The 20,950-nt window shown below is 54.2% G+C and overlaps 1 protein-coding gene across 4 annotated transcripts; it reads right to left on the minus strand.

Moving 5' to 3' along the window:
• Positions 1-1,205: 1,205 nt before the first annotated feature.
• IPO13 (importin 13) lies at positions 1,206-20,916 on the minus strand. Of its 4 annotated transcripts, XM_020914735.2 has the most exons (20): positions 20,083-20,916; positions 17,576-18,312; positions 12,183-12,323; positions 11,951-12,092; positions 11,694-11,860; positions 11,364-11,484; positions 11,130-11,277; positions 10,516-10,697; positions 10,407-10,433; positions 10,095-10,229; positions 9,780-9,923; positions 8,390-8,470; positions 7,728-7,865; positions 7,469-7,565; positions 4,588-4,640; positions 2,326-2,392; positions 2,177-2,235; positions 1,933-2,022; positions 1,470-1,651; positions 1,206-1,378 (listed from the first exon to the last, which is right to left on the minus strand). In XM_020914735.2, exons 1-20 carry the CDS (start codon positions 20,164-20,166, stop codon positions 1,282-1,284), a joined length of 2,892 nt encoding a protein of 963 aa, XP_020770394.1. In that variant the 5' UTR covers positions 20,167-20,916; the 3' UTR covers positions 1,206-1,281. The 4 variants fall into 4 exon arrangements, with proteins under 4 accessions (XP_020770394.1, XP_070324392.1, XP_070324391.1 ...); XM_070468291.1 differs by lacking the exons at positions 1,206-1,378; positions 1,470-1,651; positions 1,933-2,022; positions 4,588-4,640; XM_070468290.1 differs by lacking the exons at positions 1,206-1,378; positions 1,470-1,651; positions 1,933-2,022; positions 2,177-2,235; positions 2,326-2,392 and adding an exon at positions 3,585-4,469.
• Between the last annotated feature and the right edge of the window lie 34 nt (positions 20,917-20,950).

Raw genomic sequence — 20,950 nt, forward strand, 5'->3', positions numbered from 1 at the left:
GTCATGACCGGGAGGAAGAAGACACCTGGGTGTCATGCTATAGAAAAAAAGGACAAAATGTGAAACATCTCCACATACCCCAGGAGAAATGAAAAAATCAAAAGGTGTGAATGGGGTGGAGGAGGGGTAAGGGAAAGAGGACAGAGTAACTTCAGGGAATGACATGAAAGGGAGCCTGATGCTGGTTGGTGTGGGAAGAGACTGAATAAGGATGAAGAATGTAGGACACAGAACTTCCAGAGATTGGGAAAACAGGAGAAAGACTGAGACAAACATGGGAATAACCAGTTCTCCTATCACCTCCAAGGACACTCGTGGCTCAAGCCTGGGACTGAGGAAAACCCAGTCCAAGACTGCTCCAATCTTACTGAGAAGGCTGGGGTGCCTGAGAGGCAGCAGGCTGAGACAGAAAGGGAGAGAATATGGGACTGGAGCAACAGCAGGCCAGGAGCTGTCCTTGGTCCTGACCAAGCCCTGCCCATCATGTCGGGTACCACAGAGGTGGGGAGCTATGGTTTTGCAGACAACACTAGGGCTTGCCTTCCTCTTCCTCTGGGGGCCACCATACCTCCTCTCCCACCTACTCAGCCCTGCTTTCTATACCTCTCCTGAACCAAGTGTAAGTTTGGGTGCCTCCATAACCCCACACAAGAAACCCACCTTGGAATTTAAAGCCACTCTCCATTTCTTCCCTCCCAAATGAGCCCAGCCTCACCTCACTTCCAGTCCAAGGCCCCAAGTCCTCTACCTAGGAAACCTCCCACTGCCCTCAGAAATGAAACTTCCTCCACGGAGCCTTCCTCACTGGTTCCATTCTCCCAGTTTAGTGAGTAGTATGGTTGCTATGGACTAGATCAGCCTTTGTTCAGACAGAACAAGGCATGGCACAATTAGTGGTCTAATATTCAGCACTGGTGGTTAAATAAGTGTATGCATGCATAAACACTGGGACTAATTTAATTTGGGGGGCAGGTTGCTGACACTACTGCAGTCCCCAACTACCCCAAGGGCAAGGGCAGTATTTGGATGGCTCCAGTCTAGGCAGTTTGGCTGTAGCAATGCCCCCTTCACTCTTAAAAGCTAAAGGTTGGCTCCATCACACCCTACCAAGGCCTGGGCCCAGGCATCCTCCCCTCCTTCCCCCAGGTCGTCTGAGGTCATCCAGTTAGCTGGTGGTGGCAGTGGAAAGGAAGCAGAGACAGCCGTGCCGTGAGGGTTCAAGTTTACTCTTTGGGGACAAGGAGAGGTGAGGAGGAGGTGCGAGCGGGACGGGGGCGCCCCTCAGTAGTCAGCTGTGTAATCTGTGCCATGTAGCCCCCGGCACAGCAGTGTGAATTCTTTCACCATCTCCTTCACCCGCCTCTTGTTTACTCGCTCGCTGAAGGAGAGAAGGGAGAGCAAGTTAGCACCATCCACCACGGCCTCTGCCTCCCTGTAACCCGAGCCCAGGCCCTGCCAGCTCTGCTCACCGAAGGATCTGTTGGCTGAAGGTGTCCTTCTGTTCGGGGCTGAGGCGGGTGGAGGGAAAGCCAGGTGCCTGAAGCGCCTCCTTGATCCACACGCTCAGGAGGCTGAAGCAGTGTTTGTTCAGAGCAAACAGGATGTCGGCAAAGCAGTCCATGAGGCTGCGGGAGGCCTGGCCCCCAATGGCCTGAGGGAGATGGGTTCTCAGCACATCAGGGCCTCGCCCCGTCTGCAGCAAGAGAGCCTAGCCACACCACCCACTCCCGGGTAGTTCCTCAGCCACAGTGCGCGTGATGAGCGCTACTCGACACATGATAGCTGATCCTCACGGCAACTAACGACTTGCAGCCATTTACTTGGTGAAGAAACAGAGTTTAGGGAACCAAGGTGCAAGCTTCCCAGGGCAGCTGCCTCAGCAGTGAGGGCCACCCCATCCCCAAACCCCCTCCCCCACCCGCTCCGTCTCACCTCCAGCACTGCTATGAGCAGCATACGGCCATCCTCCTGTACCACCTTTCCCACAGTTTCTACTTCCCCACACCGCGGCAGCAGCTCTGTCTACAGAGGATGGAGAGGCCCGTCAGCCCCGACTCTCTCCCAGTCTCCCTGGAGACAAGGCCTGCACACCACACCCCTACCCCACAGAGTCCTGGGCAGGGTGGGCTGGGTATAAGGATGGTGGGGGGGGCTTGGGGGTCAGCATGGGACTCACAAAGAAGCCACAGGAGGCCTTGACAGTAGGTGCTTCGGGGAACTTGAGGGCCAGCACAGCTGTGAGAGAGGCAGAGGCAGATCAGATGGGGCTCAGGGATCCTCCCGAGGGGGCCCCAGGCCCACCTGTCCACCTGGCACCCCACTTACCACACTGGAACACAGCTTTGACATCCAGTCGTTCACATAAGAACAAATCTGGCTTCCGCTTCAGAGCCTGCAGGAGGTGGAGCTGGTAAGCCCAGCCCTAGTCGACTCTTAAGAATCATCCTCCCACTCACCTGCCACCCAGGCCCCAACCTCACACACCACAAGTGAAGGCTGCCAAAACCAGCCACCCAGCCATCTCTGGGGAACGAGACCACTCCAGAGTTCAGTATGTCAGGAGGGGAGCAGCCAAAGGATGCCATGTACATGTATGTGTACATGAACGCACATGTGCATGAGAGAGGTTGGGAGTCATAATGCCACAGCTTGGGCCCCAGTCACCCCCAAGCAAACACATCACTCCACCCCACCCCCCACCACCAGGGCCAGACCTCCTGCAGGCTCCAGGTTGCCAGCAGTGACTTCACTTTGATTCACAGAGGCAGTTGAGGCCCCCTTGATTTGTTAACAGGGCAGAGATGGCAGCTGGACAGGGAGCCCAGTTCACAGCCCCCCTCCTATGTCCTGCCTGCATTCTTCAGAAACTCTCCAGCTTAGGAAGAGGAGCCATGGCCCCATCTCTCACCCAGGACAGCCTGTGTCCGGGCCCTTCTCATCCATACCCAGCCCAGGAGCCAGGGCTGCCATGTCAGGGGAAGCAGATGGAGTCTAGGGGCTGAGAGCTCACCCCAAGTGGTACCAAGGCACGAATGGCACATCCTCAGGTCATAGGAGATGCTCTGCACAGCTCCCACAGTCATCAAGCACTGCTGTCCCCCAGCAGCCCCCCCAATGCATTCCACATCAACCCCCAACCCTCCAGCCTTCATATACCTTCCACTCCCTCATTTTCACTCAAGCGCAAACAGCCCCACATGCCCCCTCACTTAAAATGCCCTACTTACCCTCTATCACACCTCAATCATATCCCTTGTGTACACCACTCTCCCCATTTGCAACACACCCTTGCTACACATTCACATCCCACCCTCAACCCTGTATCCCCAAACCATGTCCACACACCCATGCCCTCATCCTACCCAGTTCTCCAGCATGTGCACTCTCCCCACACATACCCACACTCAAATGTCCTCGCCCCAAAGATATACCCTCACACACATGTCCACCCAGGCCCAGAGCACACTGTCCATTTCCCCTCCTCCTACACCCCCTCTACTAGGCTGTAAGTTCCAAGAGGGTAAGAACCGTGTCTGCTTTTGCTCACCATTACACTCTCAGCACCTACCACATGACCAAGCACATATAACACACTGAAAAAATATTTGTGGAGTGATTAAACAAAGAAACACATCATGGACCCCAACCCACAGGAGCCCCCAACTCATAGGAACTCGCTGATAAACATACTAACCCCACACCCCCACAGCCTGACACACGCATCTCCCCAAACGTACAACCCCTCATACGGACACACCACTACCACATATACTCCTGCCCCCATAACACGCGCTCCCACAGCCCAACACACACACACCTCCAGCAAACATCGACACTCAAACTCGTCCATGTCCAACACACGTCAGCACACCACACCCATCAGTGCACAGGCTCACGACAACTACACGCTTACTCTGACACTCAGAACAACATGCATACTGCTTACAGCAGCCACGTGGTTTCTGCTCCCTGCCCAAACCGCACTCAAAACACGCGAGTCAGTTCCAACACACCTGAACACACACCAAACGCATCTCGCAATGGAGCCAGCACCCCACCTCCCAGCAGCAGCAGGACCTGTCCGGCAGCCCAGCGACAGCCCAGCTCTGGGCTCCACTGCAGCACATTCAGCTTGGCCCCTCCCTCGGAGCTCCTCCCAGCCTACCTCAAGAGCAGGCTGGGGGCACTGAGGCAGGCCATTCCCCGCAGGATCACAGGGACAGCGAACCCCAGGCCCTTCCACTCCGGTCCTGGCCCTGAGCCCTTTGGTCACTTCGGGCCCACAGGCGCTGCTGGGCACGGTCACCACCCCCTCCCATGCCCACCCCTTAGGCCAGCCCAGCGCCCTCCCCTCAGATCAGCCTCTCCCTGGTCTCTGTGGAGGACTGAGCTAGTTGAGGCAAAGGGGCACTAAAGGAGGATGTTGGGTTGTCAACTTCCACGGAAACAGATGAAGAAACTCTATTCAACTGAACAGAAAAAAAAAATTTGTCAACAGAAAGCTAAAAATAGGCTTAAATTGAATTTCAACATAAGAGAAAGAGAAAGAGAGAGAACAGAACGTGAATGAATAAAACTAAAACACACCTGTGCCAGGAGTTGCATAAATGAATCAACAATATCAGGATGATCCCTGGGCCCTAAAATATAATAAAGATGGAACTTAAGAAAAAATTATACAAACAGCAACTCAACCTCATATAGTTATGTGGGACTGAGAGCCTGCAGGGAGACAGCGTGGGGGCACATGAGCAGCAGGAAGCAAGATAAAGAAACAAAACATACAAAAACCATGAACTGGGAGAAGCCCAACAGAAAGAGACGGCAAAGTGAAGGACGGTCTGCCCCAGCTCCCTCCCAAGGGGCCTTCCACCTACTCCTCCTCAGGTCAGTCCCCAAGGGACCCTGCAGTGCTTGAGCAATGCTGGCCACCATGTAGCTGGACAAACAGCCCCCACACTCTTGTTGTGGCCTCTGGCATACTGCAGTGGCCCTACACTGCTTCCGATCACATACCTCCCCATCACTCATCATCAAGAGGAGGGCAGGGCTGGTGGGAGATTGGTCCTTGGTACTGCCATGGGAGGCCTGGCTGAAAGCCCTTCCCGGGCATCATGGTCTGAGCAGGTGTCCGCTCCCTTCCTTGCCCTTAGGGCTCTTGGTCTAACCAAAGAAAGGAATCTACAGGGTTCTCTTAATCCCCAAGACTCCTTCTTGGGTTCAGCAGTGCCTGATATGCTGTGGGGCTGGCCAGTCAAGGCCCAGGGGAAGGAGCTGCATGATGAGGCAAAAATGAGAGCCCTGCCCACAATGCCCCTCCGCATGGACACAGACTCAGCAGAGAGCCAGGCTCAGGCTGACGACCCCCTCCCACCATCTGGGCGCACGAAGAAAGGGAAACTAGTCAGAGTGCCACCCCACGGTGCAGTGGGAGGGCAGAGCCCGAGGAAGGTATGGCAAGACTGGGACAGCGAAGCAGGTGAGGGGGGGCAGCCTGTCCTGTAAGACAACCAACAGGCCCAACAAATAGGATGGTGGACACTATCCTGCCTCCAGTGCTGATGACACCTTCAGCAAGGACGAGGCGTGGCCTGGAGCCCCTGCCTGGCCGCCCCACTCTCAGGGGGAGACGCTGTGGGAACCCCTGCCTGAGATACCACGAAGCAGCTGTGTGATCTTGTGCAAGCCATCCACGTTCAGTTTCCCCGACTCTCAAGTCGGTAATCATCTCTTCCCTAATTCCTTCAGGCTGTGAGAAGCGCTTGATAAAGCCTGTCCGTTCCACATCTGCCCCCTAAACTTAGGGGGCAAGTCCTGTAAAGTGAGGTCCAATGTACCCAAGCCTGGGGTCCCTGTAGATGGCAGGTTTGAGGTTCAGCAGCGCCCTGCTAGAGGTGGGCTGGACAGTGAGGAAGAAAGGCTCCAAGAGCCAGGAGACCTTGCCTCCTTTCTTCAACAATGTCTGGTGTCTGGTCTCTGCTGCCCTTGTTCTGAGGGATTCAGAAGAGACCCAAGCCTGCCCTTGAGGGGCTTAGTCCAGGGAGGGAGACAGTCATGGAAGCTGCTTACTGAGTGTGATCAACGCTGTATCAGCGGTGTGTGCCCATGCAGTTCTGGCGCAAGGTCAGAAGCACCCAGCTCTGCCTTAGAGAAGCTTCTGAGGACTGATGCAGGGGTAAGGCATGGAGGAGAGAGAGCTCACCCAGTGAAGGGCACAGGGCAATCCAGGCAGAGGAGCAGGGCACAGAGATCAAAGGGGACATGATGGGGGAAATATCAGGGTGGTTGGACTGCTGGAGCCGTTCAGGAATGACCGATGAGAAGTATGCAGGTCTATGTCACGTGGTGGCGGGCAGTGGGACCATAACCTGAGGGTGACGGGGAGCAAAGGAAGGGCCTTAAGCCAGGGAGGGCAAAGTGCTCAGATTTGTGTCTTATAAAAAATATTACAGCTGTTGGGTGCAGAACGGGTTGGAGAAGGGCAGATGCCAGGGAAACCAGTCAGAAGATTGCTGAGGCGATCCAGATGGAAGAGTGGCCATGGAGGGTGGGGGGAGGTGAGGCTGAGGAGGACCACATCCGGGTTCTGGCTCAGATTTCTCCCCACTCTGGAAACAACCCATGGTCCACCGGAGCAGAGGTCAGCATCAGGGGACCAAATACTGAGGACAGAAGCAGAGAGCACTCTGACTCCAGCTAAGACTCCTGGTGAGCCTCAAGCCTGTGAGCGTGACTCTAGGCAAACTCAGGTGGCTGACGGAACAACGTTGTTTCTCCTCCAAGTGAGAAGCCTGGGTTAGGCAGCAGGGGAAGCCTGGAGCCCCCCACTCCCAACTTCTCTCAGGCAGAGGGCCGTAGTGACTGGGGGGCTGGGATCACAGCCAAAGGCTTCTGGCCTAGAAAGGAATGAGTCTCAATGCAGGGAAAGGAACCAGCACTCTGTGAGTACATCATGTGCAAAATCCCCAAGCCAGGGGCCCGAAAGATGCTACTTTAATACCTATTAACAATCCTAGCAAGTATCTGACATCCCCATTTCACAGATATTGAAACAAAGGCTCTGAAAAGGTATGTGACTTGCCCAAGGTCACACAACTAGTTGGTGGTGATGAGCTTAGAATCTAGGTCTAGCTGACTTCGAAGCCCATGTTCTTGTCACCTTTCATTCTATCCCAAAGGAAAGCCTGGTGCTCCAAGTCCCTCAGAGCTTCCAGCCCCACCTTCCCCCACATTCGGCCTGGCCCTGAGCCCAGGAGAAGACATCATTCACTCTCTTGTCCACTTCTACCTAAGGTGTCAACTATCTGTAAGGTGACAACTGTGCTGTGCTTGAGCCTGTCACTTTCCCATCAAAACCCATGTGCAACTCAGGGGAGAGAGGAGAACAGTGGGCAGCTGTGGCTCCCCAGTCAGGGAAGCAGAGGCAGTGGCAGTGGCGGCAGCAGCAGAGACCCTGGTCGGGACCTACCTTGCTGGAAGAGGGTGAGTGTGACGGAGGTGACGAGCAGGAAGAGGGCCTCAATGGGGGGAAAGTGGGCAGGCTCATGAGCAAAGATGTGGACCAGCTGCAAAAAGCAGGGAGTGCTGGTCAGCAGAGGCCCTGGCCCACCAGGCCAGGCCAGCGTCCCTGGAATGCAGGCGAGGACTCCTGCCAGAGCAACCATCCACCCTACTCTACCCACCCACCCAATCCCTGGGTCAGATCTCTGCCTGGGATGAAGGCCCACCTGTCGAGTGAGGTCAAGAGCAGAGGCCTGGGGGATGGTGCTGTACATCCGCCCCAGCATCTCACACAGCTGTGGCACCATGGGGGCAAAGTCATCCAGCAGCGTCTTAACGGACTTCTCAAAGATAGCGCACACCGCCTGGGAAGAAAGCAAAGGGGGCCTGGTCAGCAGGTCACCACTGGCTACAACAGAACAGAGGCCCTGCATGGAGGAGGCCTAAAAAGGGGCCCTTACCCACCAGCCCTGCCTGGCTACATGAACCCTGGAAGATAGGCTAGTCTGACCCTCACCCTGGAAGGCAAGAGGCTAAAAGGCCCTTCTCAGAGGGGCTGAGGATGGAACTCTGTAACTTAACTCCAGCTCCTCACATCTCCACCACGGCCTCTCAGGGAGCAACAATAGTGAGAAACTCCTGAACTGGATGGAACCAAGACAGGTGTCGGATGCTAAGATGGATCCCTGACTGTCACTCAGCCCCAGCATCACAGCCTTGGGTGCAGCATTTTTGTGACACCAGGAAGTTTCTTCCCCAGAGATTCTGAGCGTCTATGGGGCAGGATCCGTCTCCTTCACTTCCTCCAGATCATAGCAAGCTGAAGCGGTGGAAGCTCCATCTCTGAGCAGAGTCACCACTGGGGCTGATGGCAAGGGTCAGCACTCACCTCTACCACCTGAGCATCGTTCAGCCATTTGCTCAGCACCTTCTGAATAAGCTGGAAGACCTGCTGCAGTACCACCACCACCTGAAGACACAGGAAGAAGTGAGGTGCCCCCACTGCACTCTCACCCACCCAAGAAGGACTACTTGGCAGTTGGAGGGAGGCCAGGAGTTTCAAACCTATTACCCCAGACTGCACGCTGAAGACTTGGTACACAGGACCCTGGGGAAGGAGTGCTTTGCTGAACCCCCATGAATCAAAGACACCCTGAATTCTAGGGGTCATCTTAGAGGAAGCCTCAAACTGCAAGCTTCAGAAGACTATTAAAACTTTGTAATCTTTTAAAAAAAGTCACTCCCTATCTATTTGGGCTCAGTAAAAGCATTTTAGTGCCAAAGGCCTATGGACCAGCCCCTGAAGAAGCAGAGATGCTGTCTCACTCAGATAGGCTTAGGGTAGAGAGCCCCAAGGGATGCGTAGATACGGGCAGCTTATCGTGGAGCTGAGCAGCCTGAGGTCCTGGGAGGTGAGGGAAGGAGGGATGATGACTACCATAGAAGAAGGAGGGGTTCTTTGGGAGGACAGTGGCTTTGGTTTGGTCTGGAGCCAAAAGGGTGACCGACACTGGGGTGGGGAGTTGAGCAGAGGGACCAGGATACTGTGGCTACCTTTTCTCCAGGAGAAAACACTGGAGGGGTACTTGGAACAATGACTAAAGCAGCGCCTCGCATCGGTACAGAGTTTTACAATATGCAAAGTACTTTTAAACAAGACTACACCTGCTGTTCAGCACAGTTCTATAAGATGAGCATCAGATATCCTGATGTTCATAGTTTTGAATGGGCAGCTGAGGCTTGTCCCAGACTAAACAGCTCATAAGTAGTCACCCCAACATCCTTTGCCAAAGTTACCACAGCACTTATCACAGTGCTTTGTGACAATCTGTTTACATGTATTTCCTCTAGACCAAAAGCCACTCACAGGCAAGAACTATTATATGTGGAGTATGTAGCATCCTGAGTGCCTATAGAGGACAGTGAAGGCTGAAGTAGAAGGCCCCACAGAGCTGGGGGTTAAACAGGGTACCATAATTACATCACTTAGGACGTATAATGTCAGTGTCCCCCATGGGAAGAAGGAAACACTATATCACCACCCCAGTTAGGCTAGGAACAAAGACAACATCACCACAGGACTGAGTGAGACAATGACATCACTGCCTACGGAGCAGGGGGCAGTGGGAGGGTCATTCACAGGGTCAAAGGACCAAATGCATCATGCCCCATGGGGCCAGGGAAACAATGACAACATTACCCATAGAGTTCAGGGGTGACTATGACATTCCCACAGGGTGGGGGGTGGGGGGGGCGGTGGCAATGACAACATCACCCACGGGGTTGGGTCCCTGTGGCACTGGCAGCTTCCGGAGCTCAGGGCCTTCATGATCATCCTCATGGTGACTGACGTCCAGTGTGGTGAAGAGGTTGGAGAGAAGCCCCAAGATGTGGACAATGGCCAGCTTGTTGGAAGGATTAGGCTATGGGGAGAAGGGAACCAAGCTCTGGATCTCCCAGCCCTGACTGCCAGCTCCAGCCCACCCCTCAGCAGCTAAGCCACAGCCCACACAAAGGGCAGCCCCAGAGACCCGCTGCTGCTTGCGGCCACATACAACACATACACACACATGCACGTGCAACAGTTCACTCACTATCTCTTCTGCCAGCTTCTCCAGCTGCTGGATATATGGTGAGATGAGCGAGTGCAGGTTTTTAAGGATCTCCTCCACTTGCAAGGCTGATAGCAGGAAGCCCAGTGCCTGCATGAGCCACATGCACTGGCTCGTCTGTGGGGCAGAACATGGAGGGTCAGTCCCAGACACACCTGGTTGTGGGTGGGAAGAATGAACCTCTTGGGGAAGGTTCCAAGAACAGAGAATAAGACACAAAGGCAGAAGACAGGATTTCTTCAGATCCCCCCAATACCTCAAACAGCCGAGCCCCCTAGAAACTTACGAACTCACCTTATGGATCTGTTTCATCAGCACATCCTAGGGATAAAGAGAAGGAACATGGTGTCAGTGCAGGGCAGACTGTGCCCTGAGGCCCAGCTGCACCCAGGCCCTGGGATACCTGGGAGACAGCCACGATGTTGGCAGCGTAGGGCGGCAGGTCATACTTGCACTCTCGGCAGATCTTCTTGAGGGTGGACACAGAAGAGATAGAGAGCTCGGGATTGCCTAAGGCATGCAGCACAAGGGGTAGAACGCTGTTGATCATGACGGGGTGGTCAGCCAGCCACTCAGATAGAGCTCCTAGGGGAAGAAGGGAAGACATCTGAGGCAGGCCAGGCTGGCTGTGTGCCAGGTCCCTGCAAGGCAGGCACATCTCCTGGCAGGGTGGATCTGGAGCCACTAAACAGAGAGACTGCTGTGTGTTCAGAATATGGGATGAGCAAATACGCACATACGGGCTCAAACATGAACCTTACTGCTGATAAGCGGGAAGGAGTTACTCAGTAAAGGCCCCGTGCCACTGTGGCAGTGGCAACAAACTAGCCTCACTGAACTGCAGCTCAGCGCACTCTATCAAGGACCCCTACATATGCCAGAACAGTCAACTGGTTGTAGTTTCTGATTGTGTGTGTGCGCACTTATGTCTCCCACTTTGGACAGGACCCAGCAAGTGGGCTGGGTATGTGTGCTGTGGCTCTGGGGATGTGCTCACGGGTGTGGGGCAAGTCTCACCAATGGTGAACATGACAGTGTCTGCCAGCTGCACGTTGCTGATGCTGATCCGTGGGATGAGGCCAATGAGCCCAGGCACCACATCAGAGTAGTTGACATCGATGGTCTCTGCGATGGACTGGAAGCCATAGAGTAGGGCCTCCGTGTGCTGGGGAAAGAGGATGCCACTGGCTTGGCTGAGGAGGAGGATGTGACAGATCTGGGAGGGCTGAGGGAATCAGGCTGGGGAGGTACCTGCCAGGAGTAGGGCTCCTCTGAGCTGGTGAGCAAACGGCCCAGCTTGTCATAGAGGTTGCTGAGGAGCTCGGCCCCCAGCATCTCATAGACATACATGAGCGTGTCTGAGATGTCCACCCTAAGAAGCAGATGAAGGCCTTATACACTGCCTGGATGCCTCCCCCAAGCACGGGAGCCCACCCCAGTTTCCTCATAGCCCCGCCAAAGTGCCTAGAGAACAGAGAAGTGAGGCCCAGGATTCATGGAACCTGGCCTTGGGCCCCTCCCCTCACTGCCTTCATTATCTCAGGACTCCCTTTAGAGCTAGGATTGGCCTGCTTGCGTCACCTGTAAATTCGGAACTGCTCCTTCTCATCTGAGGACCAGAATCCATATTCTTCATCAGAAGGGAACTGGGCCTTGTGCAGAAGCACATCCACCAGCTGGAAGTAGACTGGCCGGTACACCTGCTGGTACACAGCCTGTTTCTCTGCCTCAAAGGACAGAATGTCATCCTGAGAGAAGCAGGGAGGAGAGTTAGCCACAGATGCCATGACCCCCTTCTTCCATCACGGCCCAGGTCCACTGAGGGTCTCGTGACACACCTGCAGTGTGTACCAGAAGGTGAGGGTCAGGGAGCTGGTGGTCTCGTTGACAGGGAAGTGGCCAGGGATGCCCGTACAGAACATGATCATGTTGACGAGGGCCAGGAAGCTCTGCCAGTGCTCCACCTGGTCCAGCAAGGCCCTGGGAGGGAGAAGACATGGGGAGGTCCTTCTACCTCCCTTACTTCTTTGAGGGTCCTGCTATCCCACCTGCAGTTGCCCCTCTCCTCACCGGGAGTGGTTCTCGCCCAGAGCCACAGCAATGCGACAGATGCCGTGGGAGGTCTCCATGTCCCCATTCTGTACTGCCTGTCGCAGTTGATCCTGCAGTCCCAGCACCAGTGGGATGAGTTTTAGGAGTGTGTTCACGTACCTGGAGGCAGAGGGTGAGGAGACGCATCAGAACTGTCTGCCCATCCCCCACCAGCTTTGGGAGAAAGGCACAATCTCTCTGTTGTCCATCAAAGACCCACTTTCCACATCAAAGCCAAAGCAAGAAAGAGGTCAGGGGCGAGGCCTATGTGGCAGGTTTGACGTTGCCCAATTTGGGAATAACTTTAGGTCAGAGACCTCCAGGAGAACTCTGGAAGGGATATACAAAAAAGTAAGTGTGGCTGGACCTGTGTCCTCCAGTTGGACTTAAGAGCTGATGCTTGAATGGCTTAAGACTTTTAGGGAGGTTAGGATGAGGTGAATGTGTTTTGCATGTGGGGAGGACAAATAAATTTTGGGGGCCAGAGAATAAGACAGCTATGGATTGAATTGTTTCCCCAAAAAAGATGTGTTGAAGCCCTAACCTTAGTAGCTCAGAATGTGACCTGATTTGGAAACAGGGTCACTGCAGATTAGATCAGAGAGTAGGGGGGTGGCCCTAATACAATATGACTGATGTTCTTGAAAGAAGACATTCTTGTGAAGACAGAGACCTCCAGGAAGGATGACATGTGACAAAAAAGGAAGAGGCTGGAATCATGCAGCAAGCCGAGAGAACACCAAAGATTGCCAGCAAAGCACCAGAAGCTGGGAGGCGGCAAGGAAGGGTGCTCCTACAGGTTTCAGAGGGAGCTGAGACCCTGATTTCAGACCTCCAGGCTCCACAGCTGTGAGACAATAAATCTCTGTTGCATGTGCCAGGGTGTGGTACCTTATTATGGCAGCTGTAGGAAACTAATACCATCAGTATCAGGGGAGATTGAACGAGGATAGGAGACAGAAGAGGTAAGACAGAAGAGTCTTGTTAAAAACTTCAGGAGACAGCAACAGCTCCCGATAGCATCAACCCCCACCCTCCACTCCTAACTCCAAATCCTAACTGCTAAGGAGTCTGGTGGCAGTAAGGGAGGGAATGAACTCAGAGGGAACTCAGAGATAAAACAGGGATAGGAGGATAGCTAAGAGTCAAGAACTCTCGCTGGTGGAAATATTACTGAGACCTGGAGGAGAGGATGAATGGGGACAGTAATAAATTTAACGGGAGGCCAGAATGTGTTAAGTTCAATGTTAGGCATACTGAATCAGAGGTACCCAGGGAAATAGGCAGGTAGAAGTGTTCAGAGAGAACTGGATATAAAAACCTGAAGCCCAATGGAGAGGTTAGAGCAAGAGACATAGATTTTGGAATTATCAGCAAACAGCTATGGGAATGGATGGAAAGTGACCAAGAATTAAGTGTCGAATGAGAGGAGCGCATGGCAACCCACTCCAGTATTCTTGCCTGGAGAATCCCATGGACAGAGGAGCCTGGTGGGCTATGGTCCGTAGGGTCGCAAAGAGTCAGACAAGACTGAAGCGACTTAGCATGCGTGCATGCATAAGTGCTGAATGAGAAAAGGGTCTGAGCCAGAGCACTGAAGCACAGTGATCCCTAAGGAAGGAGCAGAGGAAGCAGACTGAGAGAAGGCTAGCTCCATCCCCAGCTGCCTGCTCTGTGGAGATGAGACTAAGCAGAGGAAGTGATACTCTGGGGGGGGGGGGGGGGGATCCCTCTACTGCCAATCATAGTGTCACCATAGCAATCTATGGAGGGGAGGCAGTACCGAAGATCCAGAAGGAGTTCTATCTGGACTTGCCCCAAGCAGCTTGCTAGGAGGTAGCCCCGGCAAGGTAACCTTAGGCAAGGATGAGAAGGACAAGAGGCAACCAGTCCAGGATGCTGGCCTCCACATTCCGGTTCTGGTGGGACAAGATGTTCATACCAGATTACCCGCAGCCCAGAGACAGCTCCAGAGGGTGTGGCCTGGAGACGGCGGGGATGGCTTGTCTCATGGCCCTGACACGGGCTGCACCACAAGACAATGGGCACCTTCAGGCCAGACTCCGGCACAATGAGTAGGGGCAAGGCCAAGGCCATGGCCCATGAGCTGCCCAGTAGCTGAGATGGCAGCAGGAGGTAGTGTCCTACCCCCACAGCATACTCATTGAATTCCAAGGCTCCCTCACATCTTCAAAATTCATGTACACAGTAGGTAATCAAAGTTCTTAATTTGTCTCATCTCTGCCTCGTAATGGGATAAATCAAGGACAATATAGCCCAGTAGAGCTCAGAGCATTACTCAAGGTCACAGATCAAATAGTGACAGATTCCAGGTTAAGACAGCCCCGTGCACTGCTATAGGTCTGCTTCTGTTTCAGGGCCCAACCTGAATTTCCTCAAAGGATCTATGCAGATCTCAGCACATATCTCAAATTCTAACTGATGGGAGCTCCCACGAGCCTGTCTAATTCATCTTTTTTCTCTTCTCCAGCCCCCCAGCAACTTTCCCAGGATGAAAAACAAATCTCAGGAAAAAATTTTTTTCAAAGGAGAGAGAGCCAGGCAAACAGCAGCAGCTGTGGATGGGGTGGGAAAATGGTGACTTGAGTGCAAGCTCAGCCAAGGAGAGAGCCAACGTCAGGACACCTGGGGAGTGGCTGGATGACCCAAAATTCAAAGCCACTGAAGATGACTTTCTCAAGCCAAAGTTAGGAAATGGACTAGACAGAGCAAGGCCCAAACACTGACTCCAGGCTGGATGCAGTCCACCCATAGGGGAAACTCTTGCATTGATTTCCTACCACCCGGACACCTGTGCCTGAGACCTGTGAGCAAACAGAATGCACCTGAGGCCTCGAGGCTTCTAGGTTTGGGGGAGGGAGATAGAGAGGATGTCTTTAAAACACTACAGCTGAGCCTGGGTTCAAAAGGCCTGGCTCCTGTTGGTCAGCTTGAGCTGCTGGGGCAGAGCTGCTGGGACTCCTTGGCTGCCACTCACACTGAGCTCAGCCCAGACCTGCAATTAGAGCTCTGGGAGCAGAGCTGAGAAAATGGGGAGAGTTGCTAAGCAACCAAGGGGGCTGCAGCCAATGGGCGCTCAGGAGGCTATAGGTTCCCTCACTGGCTCCTTGCTTGCTCATTCGTTCAGAGGAGCAGAGGCATCAATTACCTGCCAAAGCCCTCGAGACTGGCTAGCCGGGTAAACCTGGGTGTATCCAAGGACACCTCACATCACCCACACACTGGCCCTGCCAATTCCCCTTAGCCACCAATTGTCTGAGCCTAGCCAGCCAAGAAAGGCTTTGACCTAGGACTTGGTACCCACCTTAAGCTGGAAAAGCTGAGAAGCCATGGGAAAGGGCTCACACTAACTGCCAAAGCAATCATGATACCAAATACTAGTAACCGCCATTAATGTGATGTCAAGCTCTCACAAACATTCTCTTATTGAATCTTCATACCAAAATATTCCCAGAATACCAGGGTCAGGCCCTGGGCACACTCTTCTATTTAAACTCTGTATAATGATCCATTTTACTGATAACAGAAACTGAGGCTTAAAAGTGGTTTATCTAAGGTCTCAGATCTAGGAAGTGAATCATATGGGATTCAAACACAAACATGACTAATGCCAAGGCTAGAGCCACCAGCCACTTCCCCAGGCCATCCCTTTCAATGGTATTTCCCCCTCTGGCTCTGCTGAGCATTCTCAAAGACTCTTCTCTGAAATGTGAAGTATCAGGCTTCCAGGCTTGCCCCAGCCAACCCAACTTATACCAAAAATCTCATCACGCCATTTTCTCTTATTACATCCTCTTCAGCACAAAGACCAAAATCTTAAGCCTGGTCAACAAGGCCTTGATGATCCAGGTCTAGGTCTCCTACCACTGGCCCTTACACTTTGCTGCTGTTTAATCACACCCACTTGCCAGGCTCTCTCACACCCTTTCTTGCTTGGGCTCTTCCGTCGGTCTGAAACGTCCTCCCCATGTCCATTACCTCCATCTGGCTAACTCTTACACAGCCTTCAAAGCACAGCTCAGTTGGCACCTCCTCGGGAAGCCCTTCATACCCTCACACTGGGTTAAATGCCTCCTCTCAGTTCTGACGGCAACCTGCTCCCTCTATTAGAGCACCCATCACATAGGCTGCACTTGCCCATCCATGTGTCTCCTGGATTCTGAGCTCTTGACTTGCAGAAATCAACCTATCCATCTTTAGGCTCCCTGTGGTCAGCCTAGATCCCACACATAAACAGATGCTCAAGCAACATTTCCTGAGGAAACATCTCATTACACTCACCTTGTTTTGGATCCTTGAGTCTATGGTGGTGCTGCCCACTACATGCCTTTGCCCCTGCTGTAGCTCCCGAAGCCTGGAACACTCGCTCCCCTTCCACCCTCTCCCACCCCTGACCCTCACCAAGTAGGCAACTCCTACTTTTCCTCTGTTTAAAAAATAATGAATGCTACCAAGTGCTGCCAGGCACAATGTGACAAAATAAAATGACAGAGAGCCTGTCCTCACATTGCTGAGAGACTAATGGGGAGACATACATTAATTTATAATGAAACTGCGTTACAGGCTAAGAAGGAAAAACACTGGGAGTACTGAGATAAAATAATAGAGAAGACCAAACTGAGTCTTAAAAATCATGAGGACTTTCCCAAGGAAGTGAAGTTTCAGATCAGGCAACGATGATATGACAAGTCCATGCGATGGTCTGGAGGCTGGAAGGAGCCTGGGACACAAGAAACTGGGAAGCTTGTGTGAGAGTGAAGAAAGGAAGTAGCATGGCTCGGGACGAGGCTGGGGATGCCATGCTGTGCTTCGCCCTCGTGAATCACATTGAGGAGTCTGAACTTTATCCTAAGAGCAGTGTGGGGCCACTGGGAATTTCCGAGCAGAAAGGAAAGATTAGACCCTCATTGTTAAAAAGATTTCTCTGGGTGCTGGGTGGGCAATGAAAGGTACAAGTGTGAAAACCAGGGGACTGGTGAGGAATCCCCTCAATAATATGGGGAGAGAGATGAGGATACCTTACAATAGGGTGGGGGCAGTGGGAATGGAAAAGATACGCAGCATAGTCAGGAGCAGAGCAGCCAGGACTTGGCGACTGACTAAGAGAACAAGAAGGGAGAATCAAATATTTTCACTGAATAATTCGTTGGATGGTTTGTTGTCTAACGTCTGTCTCCCTCTCTGAACCACAAGGACAAGGACCATGTCTTGTTTGGTTCCTTGCTGTATATTCAGCATAGGGCCAGGCATGTAGTAGGTACTCAAATTAGTGTTTACTGAACAGATGGATGGATGGATGTGTGGCTGGCCAAGCAGGCTGTCCATCTCCGGGAAGGTTGGGACTGGCTCACCTCTGGGCATCAGGCTGTGAGATGGCATTGACAATGGCCTCCACACTGCTGTCAAAGAGCTCTGAGTCCTGCAGAGCAGCGAAGGCAGCCTGAATGAGCGCCTCGCAGTCTTGCAGCGGTACCTCCAGCTGCACCCAGCTGGAAAAGCACTTGAGCACCTTCTGACGCACACAGCTGGGTGAGCTGGGCTGCTGCAGCAGCTGCTCCAGCAGTGGGAAGACAGCCCCACACTCCACTGCCAGGCTGGTCCGCACCAGGCTTTTGCGATACTGGGGCAGGCGGCTGGTCTGGAACTCCTCGGGCAGCACTGTCAGCAGCTCCAGCAGGGCCAGGCAGCGGCCCTGGCTATCCACCGGTGAGTCCTCGGCCTGGAACAGCCGTACCATATCTGCCACAGCACATGGCCAAGCGTCGGGCATCATGCTGAGAGCCAGTGAGGCCAGTGCCACGCACAGCCGAGTCAGCACAATCTTGGAGCCACTGGCAAAGCGGGTGATCTGGGTGAAGAGCTGTGCCTTTAGGCTCTCATACTGGTCAGTAGGGATGTCACTCCAGTAGCGAGAGATCTTGATGTGTAGGGCGCTGGCCCCAAAGTACTGGATCTCAGGCACCTTGTCCGGCTGCAGGAGCTGCCAGCTGAAGTGCCAGGCCTGTGGGGACACCTGGGCCTGCATCAGCCACTTTTGAGCCAGGTTCTTGTTCTCAATGTTGGGGTCATAGTAGAGCTGGTGCAGCGCCTGCAGGACAGCACAAGACTGAGCAGGTGCTGGCCACTCTGGATCCTGCCAGAGCCCAGAACATAGGCCATGACTTGGTCCTGCAAAACTGTCCTCTCTTTCTGACCAGGGGGCTGAGCGGGAAGGGAGAGCTCAGGCTCAGCAGTGCTTCATGGACCTGGGGTCCGGCCGGTATCTTGAGAGCCTGAACTTGCCCACACTCCCCCATAGCCTCTTCTCTTTATAGCAAAACCTTAGGGGTTGGGAGCGTGACCTTCTGCAGGAAAGCAGCAAAAGAGGAGGCCAAGTTCCCCAAAGGAAAAGCACCTGAGGTAAAGGGCAAGGCCTGGATGGAAGGAGTGGCTCCATAAAGAAGAAGCTAAGCCTGAGAAGAGCATGGAACAGCCTGAGCCACCCCCCGCCTCCAACCCTCCCAGGCACAGCTGCTCTCATCTACTCCAAAAGCTCCATTGAGCTCCGCCAGGATCATCCCTAGGTCACTCCAGATGCTGGCACCAAAGCCACTGTGAAATCTGAGTAGGACTAAGACTTTGCCAGGCAGCCCTAGGGCAGAGACAAACTGGAAGGGAGGGTGAGAACACTCCGAGAGCACACAAGAGGGTCCAAAAAGCTGGTCCAGAGAAGTCTTGGCCTGCAGCCCTGGCATATGCCTAACCTGGAGCTCTCAACTAGCTAAATCCCCAGGGTCCCAATTCCATTAGGACTTCACACAGTAGGAAAACAGTGGTTTATTTCCCTGGAGGCACAAGGAACAGTGCGCCACCATGCCAACACTGCCCAGCCCAAAGGGGTGGACGAGTGAGGCCAGGACTCTCACCCCAAGCAGGCTCCATCCAAGTAGATTGAGCCCTATCTGTACCCCTGACAGCCAGTTATGGCCACTGTTCCTTGTCTGGACCCTTGGGATGCTGAGGCAGGCAGAGAACAGAAGCAGAAAGATGCATCCTTACCACTGGGTATGGTAAACGGGGCTCAAGAATAACAAATGAGTATCTGCAACCATTCCGTTTTCCACCACAGTAGCCCCGTCTCCCCCATCCATCCCAGGGTGGAAAACATTTCCTCATTCTCAGCCTCTGGGGGCAGAACCCAGCAAAGAAATAGAGAAGCAGTTTGAAAAAGACAGACTGAGCAGTGGGGGAGCCTGAGAGTGCCGTGGCAGGAAGCCATGTGGGCAGGTGAGTAGGGAAGGACCCTGAAGCTGCCAGCAGGACCAGGCCCCTTGGATCCAGCACAAAACCAAGGGGCCAGCCCTACTTCCGCCTGCCCGGGAGTGGTCTGGCCTCCATCCAATAACCGAAGGACCCTTCTCCAAGGAAGAGAGAAAACACAACCCAGATTGTTTTAGTTTCAGATTATTTTCTGAGCCCCTGCTCAACAAAACAGGGCCAGGATGGCTCAGCATCACTCTGGTTTCTGGGGACTGAGCTGCAAGTCTCCCTCATTCCTGGTTTCTTACTGCACTGTTCATACATTTCCCATGGAGCTGGAGAGTAGCCAGTCTGGCTGGAGGGTCTAAACCATCAGCACCCTGGAGGGACCATCCCAAGACCCTAGAGTATCCACAGAGGACCGGTGTCTATGGAAGGCCAAAAATAGCCTAAGACACCATTGCATTGCTGTGGGCTGGCCCAGAGAGACAGCAAATGCCAGGTGCTCTGGAGGCACCATCCCAACAGGCACCCAGCCCAGGCCTGGGCCCTGGCATTAGTGTCAGTCCCCAGAACTTCTGCTCTGTCACTGGAGTGCCCCTCCCCAGGGCCCTCATACCTTCTCCACGTTCTCCACCGTGAAGTCCAAGGCTGGTGCTGCTCCAGCCCCTGCAGCCCCCGGCTGCTCCTCCCGCCGCTCCATCTTTGCTCCCTCCCCAGCAGGGAGGTGGACCGTGACCTGTCTCCTGCCCCAGCCTCTTGGCTGCTGGCCCCCTGCTAGACTCCGGCTTGGGTGCCCAGGAAGTGGTGGGGTGACAGGGGTCCCAGGGCAAGCATGGCTGCCGAGGCCGCCCCACCTCAGTTGAGGGTGGGGGGCTAGCCAGAGGCCAAAAGGAGTGCTCTTTGGAGGAGACCCACTGAGGGAAACTCCTAGGAGAGAGCCGTCAGTGAGGAGTCTGCAGGCGGGGGTCCTGATGGTAGATCAGGGTTCTGTCCCCAGAATCTATGAGGAGGGAGTCATAGGGAAGCGAGGCCAGGGGAAAATCAAGGGGTCACAGGGTCGATGGCCTGTACCACAACACCCTAGTGAGATCCGGGTTCTAGGAAGAGGTCACGGGGGTGGGAGGTTACGGGGGAGAGAGCCCTTCGCGGGTTACGGAGGCGTCCAACGAAGCGCAGGGGTACAGCTTCGCAAGTCTCGGGCGAAGAGTCCGTGGAGTTAGGGGGCTGTGGCAGGTCCCCTCGGCTCGGCCAGGCCCGCTCTCTTCTCACCCTCCGTCTCCGGCCCTGCTACCGCCGCTGCCTCCGCCCCAGTGACTGACAGGCGAGCCGGCCCGGCCGGGACGGGGCGGGGACCTCAGCGAGGCACGGGCTGCCCCGAGCGCCTGTCCGCCGCACCACCGACTCAGAAGCCGTCCCCCCCGGACCCACGCCTGCCCTGGTCCGACCCGGCCGGCACAGCCCGACACGGCCGGCGGAACTGCGCG

This window comes from Odocoileus virginianus, chromosome 5 (genome assembly GCF_023699985.2).
Source record: "Odocoileus virginianus isolate 20LAN1187 ecotype Illinois chromosome 5, Ovbor_1.2, whole genome shotgun sequence".
Classification (NCBI taxonomy): Eukaryota; Metazoa; Chordata; class Mammalia; order Artiodactyla; family Cervidae; genus Odocoileus; species Odocoileus virginianus.

Excerpts from the sequence above, each read along its gene's own strand:
- IPO13 (XM_020914735.2), bottom strand. The coding sequence starts at position 20,166 with ATGGAGCGGCGGGAGGAGCAGCCGGGGGCTGCAGGGGCTGGAGCAGCA. Across the intron at positions 10,698-11,129 it reads CACTGTCATGTTCACCATTG|GAGCTCTATCTGAGTGGCTG; the intron begins GTGAGACTTGCC and ends TTCTTCCCCTAG. Across the intron at positions 2,023-2,176 it reads AGGCCTCCTGTGGCTTCTTT|ACAGAGCTGCTGCCGCGGTG; the intron begins GTGAGTCCCATG and ends CATCCTCTGTAG.